The 17,964-nt window shown below is 64.8% G+C and overlaps 1 protein-coding gene across 1 annotated transcript in view; it reads left to right on the top strand.

Annotated features, from left to right (window-relative positions):
- LOC107540356 (SH3 and multiple ankyrin repeat domains protein 2) overlaps positions 1 to 12,289 on the top strand; it is a 214,349-nt gene extending 202,060 nt beyond the window's left edge. Inside the window, exons 16-20 of the mRNA XM_087822068.1 lie at positions 939 to 1,074; positions 1,514 to 1,594; positions 6,956 to 7,092; positions 7,426 to 7,537; positions 9,822 to 12,289. Of these exons, the coding sequence (XP_087678194.1) occupies positions 939 to 1,074; positions 1,514 to 1,594; positions 6,956 to 7,092; positions 7,426 to 7,537; positions 9,822 to 12,235 (2,880 nt within the window). The 3' untranslated portion in view covers positions 12,236 to 12,289. The remainder of the gene's footprint in view (positions 1 to 938; positions 1,075 to 1,513; positions 1,595 to 6,955; positions 7,093 to 7,425; positions 7,538 to 9,821) is intronic.
- Positions 12,290 to 17,964: the final 5,675 nt, after the last annotated feature.

Below are 17,964 nucleotides of genomic sequence, written 5' to 3'. Positions count from 1 at the left end.
CACAGTGACCAAGACGCCAACCCGGCGCCTGAGGAAGCAGCAAGCCTTTTATTGAGTCGGCCTCGAGTTTCCATCGCCACGCGAGCAATTCCGAGCGTCTGTTTCAAGGACAGTTGTTGGTCCCGAGGTCCCGAGGGCAGGCTAAAGCGCGGGTTAGGTTTGCGCGAAGGCCGAGCAGCTGAGAGCGCGGCCCTGCCCTGCGCGGCCCTGTCCCCGGGCTGGGAGGACTCAGCCGGGCGTTCCCACCCCCGCCCGCCGGTCTCGTCTGTGGTGTGGCGCCTTGTCACCTGACGCCGCGGGCTCTTCTCCCCAGAGGCTTCGCTGCGCCAGCCAGCTGGCCTCTGCCCTCCGGCCACGCGGTCCCTGCCTGCGGCCGCTGACCGCGAGCCCACGCCCGAGGCTCTGAGCCTGGCACTCCACGCTCCTCGCTTTGGGGGGACTCCTCCTCGCTCCTCACTTTGGGAGGACTCCTTCTCACTCCTCGCTTTGGGGGGCTCCGCCAGAAGCATATTGACAGGCGAGCCCGATGAGGATTTAGGGCGGGTGTGGTCGAGCGGTGCGGAGGAGAGCGAGGGCCCAGGGTCAGAGCGGGCTCTGTGGCGGGGCTGCTGCCCCGTGCGGGCCAGAGAAGCAGGTCCTTCTGCGGGAACAGGGGTCGCACTTGTCTTCAGGGGCAGGGGTGGCACCTGGAGGGCTCCCTAGTGCGGGTGCCCAGCCCGGGAGGTGCGCGGGCCAGAGGAAGCCCGGCCTCCCGCCCCATGGCCACCTGGCCACCCGACGGCACTGTCCCCTGGGTGTCCCCCGAGCACCTTTGGCTCCAAGAGCACCTTTGGTTCCAAAACCACAGCTGCGCCTGTGTCGGCCTGCCTTTGCCCCTTGCGTGGGCGGCCCTGTCCCGCCCCGGGTGACTCCTCTCACCGCCTCCCCTGTCCCCGCAGGTTAACAACGAGAATGTGGTGAAGGTCGGCCACCGGCAGGTGGTGAACATGATCCGCCAGGGAGGGAATCACCTCGTCCTCAAGGTGGTCACCGTCACCAGGAATCTCGACCCCGACGACACCGCCAGGAAGAAAGGTGGGTGCCCCGCGGTGCCCCACCCCCGTTGCCCCTCAGCGAGCCCAGCCAGGGGAGGGGTGGGCACTTTCAGCTATGTCCCCACCTCCTCCAAGGACAGGCAGAGAGGCCGGAAGGGAGGTTAGGGGGTGGCTCTGGAGCTTGCCCAGGGGGCAGTGGTGGCCTCCGGCAAGGGCTGTGCTCAGCCTGGGCTTCGGAGAACAAGCAGCACAGCCAGGAGGGCCGCCTGGAGGAGGCAGCCGTGAGCTATGTGCGCAGAGCCCGCGGCCCGCGGGTATGAGGGGGGACGGCCTTCACTTGTCAGCCTTTCAGGCAGAAAACTGAAGGCTTCTGGCAGCCTGCCTCCCGCCTGGCTGGTCCAGAAGGTGGGGTGGGGCGGGCAGCCTTGCAGCCAAGGTGGGGGGTCTCATGCCTCAGTCTCTCCTGTCTGCCCCTCCAGCACCCCCGCCTCCCAAGCGAGCCCCAACCACGGCCCTCACGCTGCGCTCCAAGTCCATGACCTCGGAGCTGGAGGAGCTCGGTAAGCGCCGCGCGGGGCCGCCCCAGCCGCGCCTCCGGGACCCCGCCTCGCATGGCCCTGTGCTTGCTGGCTCCCGGCCCCTCGGCATCGCCATCAGCGCCAGCTGCCTCGGGTGGGGTTACTGGGTTTGCTTTTTTCTCTTCTTGGCTCATCTAATATTGTTTTGTTTTAAATTTCTGGGCCTCTCACTAGTGGATAAAGGTAAGCTGCCCCACTGTGTCCCCCCACCGCCCCCCCTGCTGGCTCGGGCGCCCCCTGAAGCCCTCCTGCCGGCCTCTGCGCAGCTCAGACCAGCAGGCTCGGCCCTGGGGGCCACATAGATAATGGTGGGGTTGGCTGGCTGGTGGGCTGCTCAGCAGGTTTAGGGAGCTCCTGGCGCCTTCTCGAAAGGTCTGCAAGGAGCAGAGAGGCTCTGGCCGTCGGGCCCTGTCCTGTGGGCGCCAGGAAGATGCACAGAGCAGCATGGCCCTGGGTCCAGTGGACCATGGTGGCCACTGAAAAGCGGGTGGCCCTGGAGCTGGCGGCATGGGCTGGTTAGGTGTCAGTCATACTGGGCACCGCCATGCAGCCCGGGGACACCTTCTCGAGGACAGTGACCGACCCACACAGAGGTGGCTCCGCTGTGTGAGGAGGCTGGTTGGGAAGGAAGGGCAGGCACCCTGAGCCCAGCACCCAACACAGGCCCGGTGCAGGGGGGTTGAAGTCCGAGCACCCCAAGTTGGCATTTGCCTGTCCACAGCTCCCACCTGGTCCTGGCTTTCCCTGGGAGGGGTCTCATCCACTCTGTCCATGGGGAGCACAGTGGAAAGGGCAGACTGTCCTCCCCGGCCCAGGCCGCCCCCAGGCCAGTGCCCCTCAGGGCCACTGTGTGCCAGGTCTTCCAGGAAAGAGCGACCCTACTGGGATGCCACCCACCCCACCCAGAACCAGTAGCTCCCCAAAAGCCCCTCTCCTCATGGCCTCCCCCTCAACCTACCTGTCCATCCTGACAAGACTCGCCGGGGAAAACCCGCTGTCCCCCTGTGCCTGGTGTGGCACCTGGTGGGGCTGACAATGTGAATGCCTGCTTGTCCCCTTCTAAAACCAGACGTCTCTGCCACGCCAGCTCCTCGGAGGGCCTGTGGTGGGTGTCCCCCGAGAGGGACTGGCAGGCAGCTCACCTTTAAAGGGGATCCAGCGGGGGTGGCGTGGACCAGGGAGTGCCGCCGGGTCCCGGAGCCCTCCGCTGCCCTCGGGCCCTCTCCCCGTGCGGACCTCGGGGGCCCTGCATAGCGGGAACCACCCTCCTGCTCGCACTGGCCCTGGTGGAACTCGGTTTCTCTGGGGCGGGTGCTGGGAGGGTGGGGCTGAGCAGGATGGAAGCCCGGGGAGCAGGGTACCAGCCGGGCCGGGTGGCCTGGCTCCAGGGAGGCGTAGACGCGGGTCCGCTCTCCCGATGCCCGAGTCTGGGGCCCTGGGAGCTGCAGGTGGGGTCCGGTCAGGTGCCGTCCGGTGGGTCGTCGGGTTGGATGGGTCCGGTTAGGTTGAGTGCAGTTGGGTCTGGCCTGGTCAGGTCTGGCTGGGTCAGGTCAGTTCAGGTCAGGTCGGGTCTGGCCAGGTCGGGTCCGGTCAGGTCCGGTTTGGTTGGGTCCAGTCCGCGGGCCCGGGTGAGCACTGCGGCCGTGGGACTCATGCTCCCTTTCTGTTTACAAGCCTCCGTCCGGAAGAAGAAGGGTAAGGGGACAGCCCCTGTCTGTTTTCGGCCCCGCCCACCCCGTGGAAGGAAACCTCTGTGGTGTTGGCGTGGCGTTGCGTGGCGTTGGCGTTGCGTGGTGTTGGCGTTGCGTGGCGTTGGCATCTAGAGTGTGCGGTGACCTTGTACTGTGTCTCCCTGTGCCGGCTCCTGCAGGGCCCCAGCGCCAGGACACGTCCCGTTCCCGTCTGTCCCGTCTGTGGTCCCCGACGTGTTCCCTGTTCCCCCAGCTGTTCCCTTGTCCTCACCACTGTGACGCTGAGGGGCCTCACTCGGCTGCCACCGCTGGGCCTGCCCTGCCGTTCAGGGTGCAGGACTCAGAGCCTGGTCCATGGAAGGAGGGTGGAGCCCTGACCCCCGGCCCCTGGGCTGTGAGTGGGGGCAGCCTCCCTCGAACCCCCAGAAAGCCCCTCTCTCTCCTGCAGGCCTGCTCTCACCTCCGGGAAAATGTCCTGGAGCTGGGGGTCCAGGCAGGGGGCTATAAGGCCCAGCCTGTCCCTGCCCCTCCTGGGGCCGCGTGGGGTGGGAGCACCAGCAGCCACATGCTGTGAGCAGCAAAGACATGAGCCCCATGCGCGCCCCAACAGCAGGCCCCTCGCTGCGCAGCACCCCCATTTGGGGTTTTCTCACCTGGCTGCTAGAGGCAGAACCCCAACAACAAAAAGTAGCAGCAGCAAGTCCAAACTGCCTTTACCTGGGGGGGGCTATGCTACGACCTTGGGCACTGAGCCGAGGCTCGGCTCGGGCAGAGTCAAGACGTCAAAACCAGCGAGGCCGTCCTGGGGCAGGTCCTGGGTCTGGTATCGCCGAGGTGGGACTCCCCAGGTGCCGGCCAGTCCTGGGCCTCCAACCCTGGGGACTGTGGGGCACAGTGAGGGGCTCAGGTGCCCCCCAGCACGTAGTAGGTGTGCAGTGAGCTCTCGGCCGTCTCACTGCTTCCCCGTGTCTCCTGGAGGAGCGGCCTGACCTCCTGAGAAGCATCTGCCACCCTCCAGAAAGGCCGAGTGGGACGGGAGGAGATCAGGCTAAATGGATGTCCTGGTTGAGTAGTGTCCCCAAAATTCACATCCACCGGGAACCTGTGAAAGGGACATTGCTTGGAAGCAAGGTCTCTGCAGATGGAATCGGGACGAGGTCATGCTGGATTAGGGTGGGTCCTGAGGCAATGGCGGGCGTCCTCACACGGGAAAGAGGGAGAAACAACCGCCCAGAGGAGGGACACAGAGGCCACGTGAAGACGGGGCAGAGACTGAGAGCTGTGGCCACAGCCCAGGGTCTCCGATAGCCTGGAGCCCCAGAGCTGGACAGGGCAGGAGGGACTGTCCCCGGAGCCCCCAGCGGGGCAGCCTCCTGACACCGGGTCTCGGCGTCCGCTCCAGGCTGCGAGAACACACTCCGTGGCTTGTCGCCAGCTGTGAGCGATGCTCTGTCGCAGCAGATCTGGGAAACTGACCCGTCCCCGCAGCAGCTGCCCGCTGAGCGACTGCGGCCGGTGACCAAGATCGCTGGCGCTTCATTTCCTCCCCTTCGTCTCCAAAACCCACCTCCTGAGGCCGGCTCTAGGCCCTGACCTGTGCTCTCCCGCCTGAAGGTGACCAGGACACCGCGAGAGCCACGCTGGCGCAGGGCAGCTCGGGTGGCGGGACCGGCTTCCCTGTGGCCTTCAGGCCACCAGCACCTCTGGCCCCACCCACAGACCCATCCCTGGGAAAGCGTGAGACTCAGCGCGGAGCCCAGGCTCGCACCCCTCCGCTGCCCCGGGAGGCGGCCAGCGGGCGACAGCGGGGGCCCGCAGCCTGCGGCTCCTCTGACACCTGGTGCTTGGCGACCCTGCGCGGTGCTCTCACCCCGTCCCACTCGCTGAGCGCAAATTTCTCCCGCGGGAGGGCCCGGGCATGCACGCTGGGTGACTCACGTTGAGTCCACCTGCGGGCCAGGGCGAGCCCCGGCTGCGGGACTCCAGCGACAGGCAGGACACCCGCCCTGCTCGGGTTCCCAGCTGCGTGCAGCTCAGCCGCACTGGACAAACCTGCCCCTCCCCCAGAGGACGCTCAGCCCTGCGCCTGGAAGTGGGCGATTGGTGGGCAGGGGCGTCCCGTCTGTCTCCCAGGGGTGGGGTGACTCCTGGAGCAGTCATGAGTGCGCTGCTGGGTCGTTTCTAAGGTCGGCAGTTTGAAGTCTGTCTGTGGGGCTGTTTTCAATCACATCTCACTAGGGCCGTGGGGGGCTGGGCCCTAATCCCCTCCGTCCAGTCCCTGAACAGATCGAGCCCCAGGCTTTCGTAAATTAATAACAATCCTTGCACCCCAGAATGAGCAGCAGGACCCACAGGTGGGCAGGAATTGGCCCTCGGGCCACAGGTGGCTGGCCCCCTGGGCGGCACCCAGCCTGAGCCCGGCTCCTGTTAGGGATGAAGCAGGAACTCGCCTCCAAGACGTCACAGCCCTGCCTTCAGCCCGGTGAGGCTGGGGTGGCTGTGATGGGTGCCTGCCTGACCCCCTCATTCGGGCTCCCCCTTCCTTCCGAGGTACCTCTGGTTGGGGCCTCTGGTTTGGGAACTCGGGCATCTCCGGGGGTGACAGGCGGCTGTCACGTCCTCAAAGAACTTGGTGCCCGGAGCTCCATTCTACACTCTGCCTCTGGCCGGCCTCACAGCGGGGGGTCTGAGCTTCCTGGGGGGTCACCAGACCCCGGAACAGGTCAGGGCTGCCTAGAAGAAGTCCTTGGGCTTGAGGGTGGGACATTCTGGTGACCACGGGGGGTGCTGTGCCTGGAGGGGCCTAACTGGGTCACTCCTGCCAGGCCCCCGACTGAAGGGGGAACCCGCTCTGTCTCCGAGAGCTGGCTCCTGTGTGTAACAGCCCCGATCGGGCCTGGGGTCTGTGCTCGGACGCGCGACACACGGCGAGGGCCTGGGCAGTGCTAGGACACCCTTCGCTTCCAGATACGTTTCATGTGTGAAATTTCAGTTTTTTAAAATTTTCCTTAATTTACAAGGGTCGTTAACAACTAGCCCTTGGCTTTCTGTTTCACAAACAAATGAGAATACCCCACTGTTGGGGGGAAACGGGGACTCACCCATGCAGGGCAGGCTGGGGCATCTGACGGGCTCCCGGCTGCCCCGGCCGCCGGCTTCCTCACGCCCGCGCTGCTCGGGGGCCCGGCCGGTGCGGGGCCGGCGGCCCTGGCGGCTGCACTGGGCCACGAAGGAGCCACACCGCTGGGCTCTTGCCCGAAACACTCCAAGCCCTGGCTCGGCAGCACCGAGGGTCAGTGCGACTGGGGTGAAGTCTCGACTGCGGCGGGACGGGGCTCTCGGGGCGCCCGGACCTCAGTGCCTGGGGCCGGGCTGTCGAGGGCCTTCCTCCTGTCCTGTCCGCCCTGTCCTGTCCGTGCATCCTCCGGGTGAGGGCCTGGGGGACGGGGTCCTGTCGCCGGGATGCATGTGGAGAGGAGCACTGCCCGCCCCGGGCCGGGTGACGCCCCCCCCGGCGCCATGTCGGAGGCCGGGCAGTTAGACGCCGTGTTAAGATGCAGGAGGCCCTTGGTCGTTTTGAGCCCCGCCCCCCAGGCTGTGTTTCGGGGGCTCCAGCCGCTGACGCCTGTGCCGACCGTCGTGTTCCCTGCAGATAAGCCCGAGGAGATAGTCCCCGCCTCCAAGCCGTCCCGCGCCGCGGAGAGCGTGGCCGTGGAGTCCAGGGTGGCCACCATCAAGCAGCGGCCCACCAGCCGGTGCTTCCCGGCCGTCTCCGTCTCCGACATGAACGTGAGTGGCGGCCCCGGGCGGGAAGCGGGGGGGCTGCCGGGCCCCACCCCCGCAGCAGGGCTGGGCGTGCGTGAGGCGCCGTCCTCGCGGCTCCAGGCCACATTCCCCACGCTGTCCCGACACGGAGCCCGTATCCGGGCCCCCAGGAAGGTGATGGTCCTGTCCGGGGTCTCAGGCCACAGCTGTTCCCCAGGGCTCGGGCCCCAGATGGACACAGGTGGCCCGAAGCCATGTGGCAGGCGCCCGCTGCCCGGGGTTTCCGTGTCACCCTCTGGGCTTGGTCACTGTGGCGGGGCTGGTCCGGGCGCACCTCACCCGGCCTCTGGTTTGCAGTCCGTGTACGAGCGCCAGGGGATTGCTGTGATGACGCCCACGGTTCCCGGGAGCCCGAAAGGCCCGTTTCTGGGCCTCCCTCGAGGTACGATGCGAAGGCAGAAGTCAATAGGTAAGAAGCACGGCCACACCCGCAGAGGTTGCCCTGGGCTCTCAGAGCCCCTCAGCAGTGCCCTCGGACCCCCAGGCCCGCCCACGAGGGGGCACCCGGTCTCACCCGCTGCGCACAAAGTCCAGGGTGGTTTCTCCGAACCAGTCTGTCTGTGAGGCCAGCAGGGTGAGCGCCTGGCGGGAGGGAGCAGAGGGTCAGGGCGGGCAGGTGCGGTGGGTCCTGTGTCGTGTCCCCGCCTTGCCGGCCACGTTTTGTGGGGTGAGCTCAGTGGACACAGTCCTGAGGGTGGCTGGGTCAGGTTCCGGACTTCTAAGAGAACTGTCCTTACTGTGTGTCATAGCCACTTGCCTCTCTTGTTAATGTCACACTGACTCCCACTGACTGTTCTGGGCAGGGTGACCGTGACCCTCAGACAGTCCCTTTGTGAGCTGTCCCAGCAGTGTCTTTACCACGTAGATTGTCAGAGAGGCCGGGGCCGCCGCCGGACACCGTGGACCCCAGGCATGTAGAGACGGGTGTGAGCGGCGGGGCAGCCCGGCGGCTTGGGGACCCTGCTGTGTGCTGTGGCCACGCCTCCAGGCGGCGCTTCCTTGTCACTAGTGTGAGGCCTAGAGCCTCGCCGCCCTTTCTAAGACTCGCCCTCCTGGGGGCTCGGGCCGGAGCAGCCTCGGCTCCCCGCGTGCCCGGCTCTGACTGCTTAATAACAGCTGGTTTCCTCCCGTCAGACAGCAGACTCTTTCTCTCAGGTCAGTGACCTCGCCGCTTGGCATCTGTAACTTGAATGTCACCCGGTTGCTCCATAAGGTGTATTCTGAAATTATTACTCCTTGGGAACGTGAGTGCAGGCAGCCCACGCGTAGCGAGCGGCCCGCGAGGCCTTCGGCGCCCTTCTCTGCGGGGCCGAACGCCCCCCGCAAGGAGTATGTGGAATTTGGAATACCCTTATCGAACGGGGCCCCATCCGAATACGCCTGCAGTTTGCTCTGGGAGTTGTTTTATTTGAAGTGATCCATCTGTTACCTCTTTGAAAACCTGCATGCCCCTGACGTGATACGCGACTCCACGTCTGTCAGCGTCCGCGAGTGTGGCATCTGTGCCCTGGAGTGCGTTCTGTTGATGTCTTTATAGCTCAGATTGTGGGAAACAGGGTCTGAAGTCTCACCGGGTCAACACACACACACACACAGCCGTCGGGGCCCACCAGGCAGGGATGCCCCGTCGTTTCGCACGCCCGCAGCCCAGTCTCACATCCAACAGCCACGTTTCATTAGGTCAAGTCCTGGAACCCGAGCTTAGTGCCATGTCGGCCAAGCTCTGCCCTGGCTGATCATGGTTGTGGGTACCACGGCCCCCTCAGTGCAGCCCCCAGGGCCCCCACGCCCTCAAGCCCTCCCGGCCTAGAGAAGTCGACAAATTGGGCAACAAATCAGGCTCCTGCCACATGGGTGAGACCATCAGGCTGAAGAGGGCAGCCTCCCTGCACACCTGAGCAGGTGACGACGCTAATGCTCCCTGCACACCTGAGCAGGTGACACTAATGCTCCCTGCACACCTGAGCAGGTGACGCTAATGCTCCCTGCACACCTGAGCAGGTGACGACGCTAATGCTCCCTGCACACCTGAGCAGGTGACGCTAATGCTCCCTGCACACCTGAGCAGGTGACGACGCTAATGCTCCCTGCACACCTGAGCAGGTGACGACGCTAATGCTCCCTGCACACCTGAGCAGGTGACGACGCTAATGCTCCCTGCACACCTGAGCAGGTGACGACGCTAATGCTCCCTGCACACCTGAGCAGGTGATGCTGATGCTCCCTGCACACCTGAGCAGGTGACGCTGATGCTCCCTGCACACCTGAGCAGGACATTGTCCCTCTAGGCTCCGCCTCTTACTAGTTCTGCCACCTGAAAGGATGGACGCCTCCCGATCCAGCCCAGCCCCGCCCCCCCCACACACTGACACACATGCACATGCACCCACGTGATGTGCCAACGCGCACGAGGCCCCGAGGATGCCAGGTGCCCCGCCCTGGGCAGCGAGAGCAGAGCCTCTCAGCAGCACGCACTCGGAGCGGCCCCTCCCTCTTCTCTCTCTCTCTATGTCTTTTCTTTCGGCTCGGAATGGGCCGTCACCTCCTGGCATTGTGCGTTGTGGCTTGTCTGTGTTCTGTGGACTAGTGTGCACCGTGGCTGCCGGTGAGCGTGCAGACCTACTGGGCAGCCCTGGGAGCTTAGTGGGCGCCTGCTGGCGTGACTTCAGACTAACCCTGTCCTCCGCCCCCAGGGATAACGGAGGAAGAGCGGCAGTTCCTGGCCCCTCCGATGCTGAAGTTCACCAGGAGCCTGTCCATGCCAGACACGTCCGAGGACATCCCCCCCCCGCCACAGTCCGTGCCCCCGTCCCCGCCGCCACCCTCCCCCACCACCTACAACTGCCCCAAGTCCCCAGCTCCGAGGGTCTACGGGACGATTAAGCCCGCGTTCAGTCAGAACCCCGCCGCCAAGGTGTCGCCGGCCGCGCGCTCGGACACGGTGGCCACGGTGACGCGGGACAAGGGGCTCTACTACCGCCGAGAGCTGGACCGCTACTCGCTGGACTCCGACGACCTCTACGGCCGCGCCACCGCCGTCCAGGCCAGCATCCGCAGCAAGAGGGGCCAGATGCCCGAGAACCCGTACTCGGAGGTGGGGAGGATCGCCAGCAAGGCCGTGTACGTGCCCGCCAAGCCCGCGCGGCGCAAGGGCATGCTGGTGAAGCAGCCCAACGTGGAGGACAGCCCCGAGAAGACGTGCTCCATCCCCGTCCCCACCATCATCGTCAAGGAGCCGTCCACCAGCAGCAGCGGCAAGAGCAGCCAGGGCAGCAGCGTGGAGACCGACCCCCAGGCCTGCGAGCAGCCGGGCCAGCTGCGGCCCGAGGACGGCCTGGGCACCAGCAGCCCCTTCGCCGCCGCCATCGCCGGGGCCGTGCGCGACCGGGAGAAGCGGCTGGAAGCCAGGAGGAACTCGCCGGCCTTCCTGTCCACGGACCTGGGGGACGAAGACCTGGGCCTGGGGCCGCCCGCCCCCCGGGGGCAGCCCCCCGCGTTCCCCGAGGAGGGCGGCTTTGGCGAGGAGGGCGCCGAGCAGCTGGTGTCGCCCACAACGCTAGGGGCGGTGCCCAGGGAGCCCGAGAGCCACTATGTGGGTGGTGGCGAGGCTGGAGCTCAGGGCGAGGCCAGCAGGCCGCCGAATTCCACGTCCAAACCCAAGGGGCCCGAGAGCAGCCCCATGGTGCCCCCCAAGAGCAGCGGCCCAGCTGGCCCCGAGAACTACGTGCACCCGCTCACAGGAAGGCTGCTGGACCCCAGCTCCCCGCTGGCCCTGGCACTTTCCGCGAGGGACCGAGCCATGAAGGAGTCCCAGCAGGGCCCCAAGGGGGAGGCCCCCAAGGCCGACCTCAACAAACCTCTTTACATCGATACCAAAATGCGGCCCAGCGCGGAGGCGGGCTTCCCCACAGTCACCCGGCAGAACACGCGGGGGCCCCTGAGGCGGCAGGAGACAGAGAACAAATACGAGAGCGACCTGGGCCGGGACCGGAAGGGCGACGACAGGAAGAACATGCTCATCAACATCATGGACACGTCCCAGCAGAAGTCGGCCGGCCTGCTGATGGTCCACACGGTGGATGCTGCCAAGCCGGAGGACTTCCTGGAGGAGGAGGGGGAGGAGGGAGCCGTGGAAACCAAGCCGGACGGCGCGCTGCCCGAGGTGCCAGAAGGCGTTCCCGAAACCGAAGGTGCTTTACAGATCTCCGCGGGCCCCGAGCCCTCCGCCAGCGCGGCCGGCAGGACCATGGTGGCGGCGGGCTCCGTGGAGGAGGCGGTGATCTTGCCATTCCGTATCCCTCCCCCCCCTCTGGCGTCTGTGGACCTGGACGAGGAATTTGTTTTCACAGAGCCATTGCCCCCTCCCCTGGAGTTTGCAAACAGCTTCGACATCCCGGACGACCGCATCGCCTCTGTCCCCGCGCTCACGGACTCGGGCAAGCAGAAAACAAGTGACGCCTCTCCACCCCCTTCGTTGAACTCCAGCCAACCAACCAACTCGGCAGACGGCAAGAAGCCGGCCAGCCTCTCAAACTGCCTGCCCGCCTCCTTCCTGCCGCCCCCGGAGAGCTTCGACACGGTCGCGGACTCGGGCATCGAGGAGGCGGACAGCCGGAGCAGCAGCGACCACCACCTCGAGACGACCAGCACCGTCTCCACGGTGTCCAGCATCTCCACCCTGTCCTCTGAAGGGGGCGAGAGCATGGACACCTGCACCGTCTACGCGGACGGCCAGGCATTCGTGGTGGACAAGCCCCCTGTGCCTCCGAAGCCAAAAATAAAGCCCGTCATTCACAAAAGCAACGCGCTTTATCAGGACGCGCTGCTGGAGGAAGACACCGACGGCTTTGTTACCCCCCCGCCCGCACCCCCGCCACCGCCGGGTGGGGTCCAGCCCGGGACCTTGAAGGGGATCCAGCCAAGGACCTCCAAGTTGTGGGGCGACGCCCCGGAGGTCAGAAGCCCGATCCTCTCGGGCCCAAAGGCAAACGTGATCAGCGAGTTGAACTCAATCCTTCAGCAAATGAACCGAGAGAAATCGGCTAAGCCCGGGGAAGGCGTGGACTCTCCCACGGGGACCAAGCCAGCCGGCCTCGCTCCCAGGTAAGTCCACAGGCAGCTCGGACTCAGCTCTCCACGCCGGGCTTTCCACGCGGCCGAGAAGAGGGGCCCACGAAGCCTCCGAGGGCGCTTCTCTCTCCTGGACTCCGCCCCTGCCGGCAGGACGGGCACTCCCGGGGCAGACTCGTCCAGTGCGCCGAGCAGAGCCAGCCCCGGGCTTCCGGGGGGGCGAGGCTCCATCCGGGTCCACGTCAGGACCACCCCAAGGCCGTTCGGGAGCCTTGCAGCAGCCGAGACCGAGCCCCGCCGAGCTGGTTGGGGGTGGCCGGGCAAGCGCTCGGGTGGGGGCACAGTGGGTGTGTGTGAACACGTGTGCGTGGCCCTCCCTCCTCCCGTTGCTCGCTGGTTGAGGGCTGGGGAGGGGCTGGGTGTGGCTTTACCAGTGAGTTGAGAGTGAAAGGCCTCCCGCCCCCGCCTCTGCCCACAGGCCCTCACCCCAGCAGGCAGACCTCGTGGAAGAAAGCGTCCGCTCGTCCCCGGGTCAGCCGTTCACAGAACCGCGCGGGTTAAAGTTACTCCACTGGAACTGGGGGTGGAGCACGAGGGCTCCTTTCTGACCTGCCCAGCAGGCTCTGCCGAGGTGCGAGGTGCTGCAGGCAGGCCGTGGACCGCCTGCACCTCCTGCACCGGAGCCAGGCGCTCCGGTCCTCCTGGTTCCCGGCCGTCTCCCCTCGGCACGCGCCGTCTCGCTGTCCCTGGGCGCCGGTGTCCTCTGGTCTCTCCCACTGATGTCTGAGCTCAGGGTTCACCACTCGAATAAAGTCCCTCTTCGTACCCCTGCTGGGCGGCGTTCCGGGCCACGTTGAAGGCCATTAATCAGTGGCATCGAGGGCTGAGGTGGGGGTGAGTGCCACGGTCTCCCTGTGCTCTCAGTGTGCAGGTAAATAAATTACTCGGGCGGCCCCCATTACTCCTCAGAGAGGCATTGATTGGCCGGCCTCGGCAGAGAGCAGCACACTCACACTGCCACCTTCTAATGGGTCGCCTACCGCTAATTGTGACTATCCCGTAGTGCCTCCGGTTGAAGAGAAAGTCTTTAAAACCCCGTTTCTGGTGGAGGCGCACCATCCCTACTGATACCATGTACTCAGAAGGCCGAAGGAAACCTTAAACACCTGCTGGCTCAGCTGGTCCTTCCTCGTGTGTAACAATTAACAGTACAGTTCTCTCGTTGCTACAGTGTGAAAGTACGATTGAGATGCTTTAAGTGTTTCAAGTTTTACAAAAGCTCTCGCGCCGGTGACTAATCTTTATGACACCGGGAGCAGGTGAGAGCTGTGTACATGGTCGTCATGCAGAGCGGGGGTCCGAGAGGCCTCAGTGTGTTGCTTGCTGATTCCACAGAACTAACCTGGAGGACTGGCTGCAAAAGACATAAGTTTATTAGGACTTAGGTGGCACCGGGGTGGCCGGCCAGTGGAGTCTCGCCCATGCAGGCTTTCGTAGGACAGGGTTATGCAGAGCACAGAAAGCGAAGCAAAGGGGGCGTGCAGGGTGGACGTGCTCAGGCAGAGGCTGTGTGAGATCGAAACTCCAGCTGTTTACAATCTGGGCTCACATCCGTCAAGTTTCTTTCTGGCCAGTGCTTGACCCCTCGAGGAGCTGGCCGGGCTCCCGAGGTCCCACAGCACACTCACAGATGGCCTTCCGTGTACTCCCACGGGGAGAAGGGGAGCTGAAGTCCAGGAGGGGGCCCATGGTCTCATACCACACACCCAATTTTCAGGAGTGAGCCACTGAGGCCAAGTGGCTTGTCCACGTGCACGGCCAGCAGGAGGCAGAGCCAGGACTCGCAGTTGCCAGCCGTGTTTGAATGTGCAGATGCGGAAGGGATGGCCCAGGGCTGATCCCTGCTCCCCTGGGTGCTCCGCAGGGGCCCAGCGCCCATGCGGCAACATCTGGTTTTCCTCCATCCCTGCTCCTTCCACAAACAGATGGCTCCAGGGGCCCATCAAGAGTGTGTCTCCAAGCTGCTGTGAGTCCTCGGCTTCCTGCCCTGTGGTCCCCAGGTGGGAGGGCCTCAGCAGATGTCACCTGGCAGAGTCCTGTTTGATTTCTGAGAGCAGCGGCAGGACCACCTCTGGTCTGTCCTCTCATTTACAGCCCAGCTCCCTCACAGTAAAAACACCGGCTGAGTGCTCACCAGACACTGGGCGTCGTGGTCCCTGAGCTCCACTGGGTAGGCCCGTCATCCCTGCGAGCAAACAGAAGGTCAGAGGGCGGGAGCCCTTGGCCGAGCGGCTCGGCTGGAAGGCACAGCACCCACCTCCAACCCAGGGAGCTCTTGCTGGAACTGGGGGTCAGCCTGGAGGGGACATATCAGCGAGGGTGGGGCTGCTCTCAGGCCTGCAGGACTCACCCTAAGCGCAGCCGAATGCCCAGACATCTCCTCTTTGGTTACTTGGTGGCTGATCGGGAGCAAGGTTGGTCACCAGGTGGTCACCAGCGCTGCTGAGCACCAGGGCTACGTCCCTTCTCTCCAGCTCTTAGCCAATGCTCCGAGTTGGACTAGGAATAGGGTGGCTGGGAGGCCCCAGGACAAGAAGGAAGGTCACTGACTTAGGTGCTCAACTGGGCACTTGATGGGAGACCTCACCAGGCAGCCCCAAGTGGACATGGGCTGCAGGCAGGAGCCTACTGACCACGATACGCTGGGGTGGGGCTATTGGGCAGAGCTCCCGAGGGTGAGGCACAGCTCGCCCTCCCCTGGGCGCTTGGGCCCCACAGGAACACCGCGGGGACAAGCCTCCCGTAGCTGCCTCTTGCCTTGCTGACAGGTTGCCAGGTGGGTATTTACAAGACCGAATACTCGGCCTGGGGTCACCTGCCCAGCGGCTCCTGCTGCTTTTAAATGCATCAGCATCAAGCGCTGTCAACAGCCACAGGCAAAATGAGGCTTGGAAACCGGATGCAGGGAACCTGTGCTGGGGAGACATGGGCTTTCCCAGGGAAAACTGAAAACTGCCTCTGCTCTTGGAAATGACACACAAGCAATAGAGCCAAGCCCCCATTTCAGTGAAAAGAAGCTTCGCGAGGCGGGAAAGGGGGTGGTCAGAGCTGCTCACAACTGCCCACTAAAGGGGCAGAAGCCACAGCGGAACTGGCCCCTCAGAAAGTTCCTTCCGCCCTCGGGTTCTGTCTTAGCGACGCTCAGAGACTGTTTCCCCGTGTGGCACCGGGTAGGACGGCAGGAGTGAGTGACCCGGTCCTTGCTTACGGAACGTCTGCTTGAACCGGCCCCGAAACTCCTGCTGGGACTGGAGCCCCAGGCAGCCTTGGGGAAGGGGCTCCTGGTCCTGGCCTGACGCTCCCGGGAAGTCATCTCCCCTTTCAGGACCGCGTCAGCCACGGCCAGGTGAAGGAAGCTGGTTTACGGGAGCGCCAGTCTCTGCGGCGAGCTGGCTGGTTCTGCTACTCGGCAAACCCCAGAGCGAACCCCCAGGGCTCCCTGCCCGGCAGGGGACGGCGTGCAGCGCGTGAGAACAGCCACAGAACGCCCTGCGGCTGCCAGGGCTCTTTCCGTGCAAAGCCCTCGGGTGGGTAATCTGCACGCGTGGGACTCTCACAGCCTTGGGGTGTCGGCTCGAGTGGCCTCCCCTTGGAGCACCGGATGTTTTCCTTAAAGTCGCAGAGCTGGGAAGCCGAGTGGACACCTAGGCTCGGGCCTGGCACCAGCGCCCAGCCGTGGCGGGCTTCAGTCGGGAGTTCCTCGGGGGCTGCCTGCGGGGGCCCAGTGCCCGCAGGAGGAAGGGCAGTACCAGGATGCACAGGGAGGAGGCCTGGGCCCTGGGGGGCTGGGGCCAGTTTTAGTCACTAGTCACTCATTTGACCGTTACTGGTCGCCTCTTACGTGCCAGCACCGTGCTGAGTCCCAGGATTCGTCGCTGAACAGGGAAACCTGCGCCCTCTCCTCCCGTGACAGACTGCGTGCTCGAGGGGGGGCAGGAACAATACACGGCAAGGCGAACCCTCAGTGTACCAAGTGCTACAAAGGAACAAGGACAGTTGGGCTGACCACGCGCGGGAAGGAGGAGGGTCCTTAATGACATCTGACCACGCGGGAAGGAAGTGACACTCTTTAAGTGACATCTAAGCAAGTGCAGGAAGGTGACACTCCTTGTCACACCTGTGCAGACCTGGAACACGAGGGAGCACTGTGCAGAAAACCAGGCACAGAGCGCGGAGCCCGGAGGGCAGGACAGGATTCCGTGCGAGGGAGGGAGGCTGGCGGGGCTGGTCCGGAGGGCTCGCAGCTGCGGGAAGGGTGGGCACAGGCTGAGCGCCGGCAGCCGTCCAGGGGTCAGCAAAGGCCTGGCACGGAGCTCACTCAGCAGCTGCTCGGCCACACGGCAGTGGGCCGCCTCGGGGTCCAGGCGCAAGACAGGCCAGGAACCCACAGAACACGGCAGCTGCCCAGCCTACACATTCTGACACAAACCAAAGGGGCCACGGCCCAGGACGCCGGCCATCGTTCCTAAAGCAAGATAATCCCGTCCTTCGTCAGCACCTGCGTGGAACGGGAAGGCAGCTTCTCTCTCTGGCGCAAGGAACAGAGCGGTGACTAGAAGCGGTGGGCTCCTCCTCTGCTTCCACCCAGAGGGTGTGGCTCTGCTGGACCCCAGGGGCTCCTATGGGTCACCTCACGGTTTATGGTGAGTCCAGAGGCGACCTGAGACTGGCCTTCACCTCCCAGAGGCACACATGGGCTCGGGGGGGAGAGTCATCCACGGATCCCCAGGTCCCGGAGGCCGCTGGGGGTTCAGGTCGCCTGGAGGTCCGAGCACAGGCCGGTTCTCAGGAGAGCCGCTCTGGCCTCTCGAGGCCCCTCACCTGGCCGGTGCCTCCAGGTGCTCAGCTGTCTCACAGTATAATCCCAAGAGCCTCTCCATTTTAAAACAAGCCAACTTGGGTTGTTTAAAAAATGGGCTCTGCCCAGCTGGTCCCAGAGCAGACTTCAAACCGGCCCAGTAATAGAAGCTGCTTAACCGCGTCTTCCGAACCTCAGGCATCACTGATTCATCGCTTCATGGCTGGTTGAAATGTCCAGGTTGAGATGACCAGCTGTAGATAATCCGGCGAACACCGGGTCCGGGGCCCGTGGGAGCGGCCTCCACTGCGTCCTTGTGGACTGGCGTTCGGGAGGCCCCCCGCCGGCCGCGGCGTTTCCCTCTTGCTGGCAGGCGGCCGACGCCCCGCCTGCCTCTCACCTTCTCCGTCACCGTCTGGGTGTCAAAGCCACTCGGCTAGTGCATGGGGTGAGCCCCCTCCCTGGAAGCGGGCGCCTTCTTGCTCTGCTTGGATGTGAATGTCCCAGCAAGGGTCCCACACCCGTGGCACCCCCAGTTTTGGCTCCCAGTCAGGGCACAACCCCCTGATCAGGGAAATGAGCTCAACAGTCTCCACCCACTGTTCACTCAGTTCCTTACCGCAGGGGGCCGAGCCCCGGGGACTGTGGACAGGCCTCGCCCCTCAGGGAACTCGGCCGTGGGCAGAGGCCTGCGTCAGTATAGGGAACACTGACTCACCCACGTGGAGCTCCAGGCGTGGACTCAGGTGCCTACACGCAGGCCCTGGCCGCCCTGCAGACGGTTAGTGCCCCACCCGTCAGAAGCTGTGCAGTGTGGGGACACGTGCCCCTCCACGTGTAGGGGGACTGCAGCGTGGGCTGGGTGCCGAGGGAGCCTGTGCGGAGGGGCACATGAGGGGCGGTGAGGG

The sequence above is a fragment of the Miniopterus natalensis genome, chromosome 11, assembly GCF_054644295.1.
Source record: "Miniopterus natalensis isolate mMinNat1 chromosome 11, mMinNat1.hap1, whole genome shotgun sequence".
In the NCBI taxonomy this organism is placed as follows: domain Eukaryota; kingdom Metazoa; phylum Chordata; class Mammalia; order Chiroptera; family Miniopteridae; genus Miniopterus; species Miniopterus natalensis.
The sequence above is the reverse complement of the archived record's forward strand: the minus strand, read 5'-3'. Positions and strand labels throughout refer to the sequence as shown.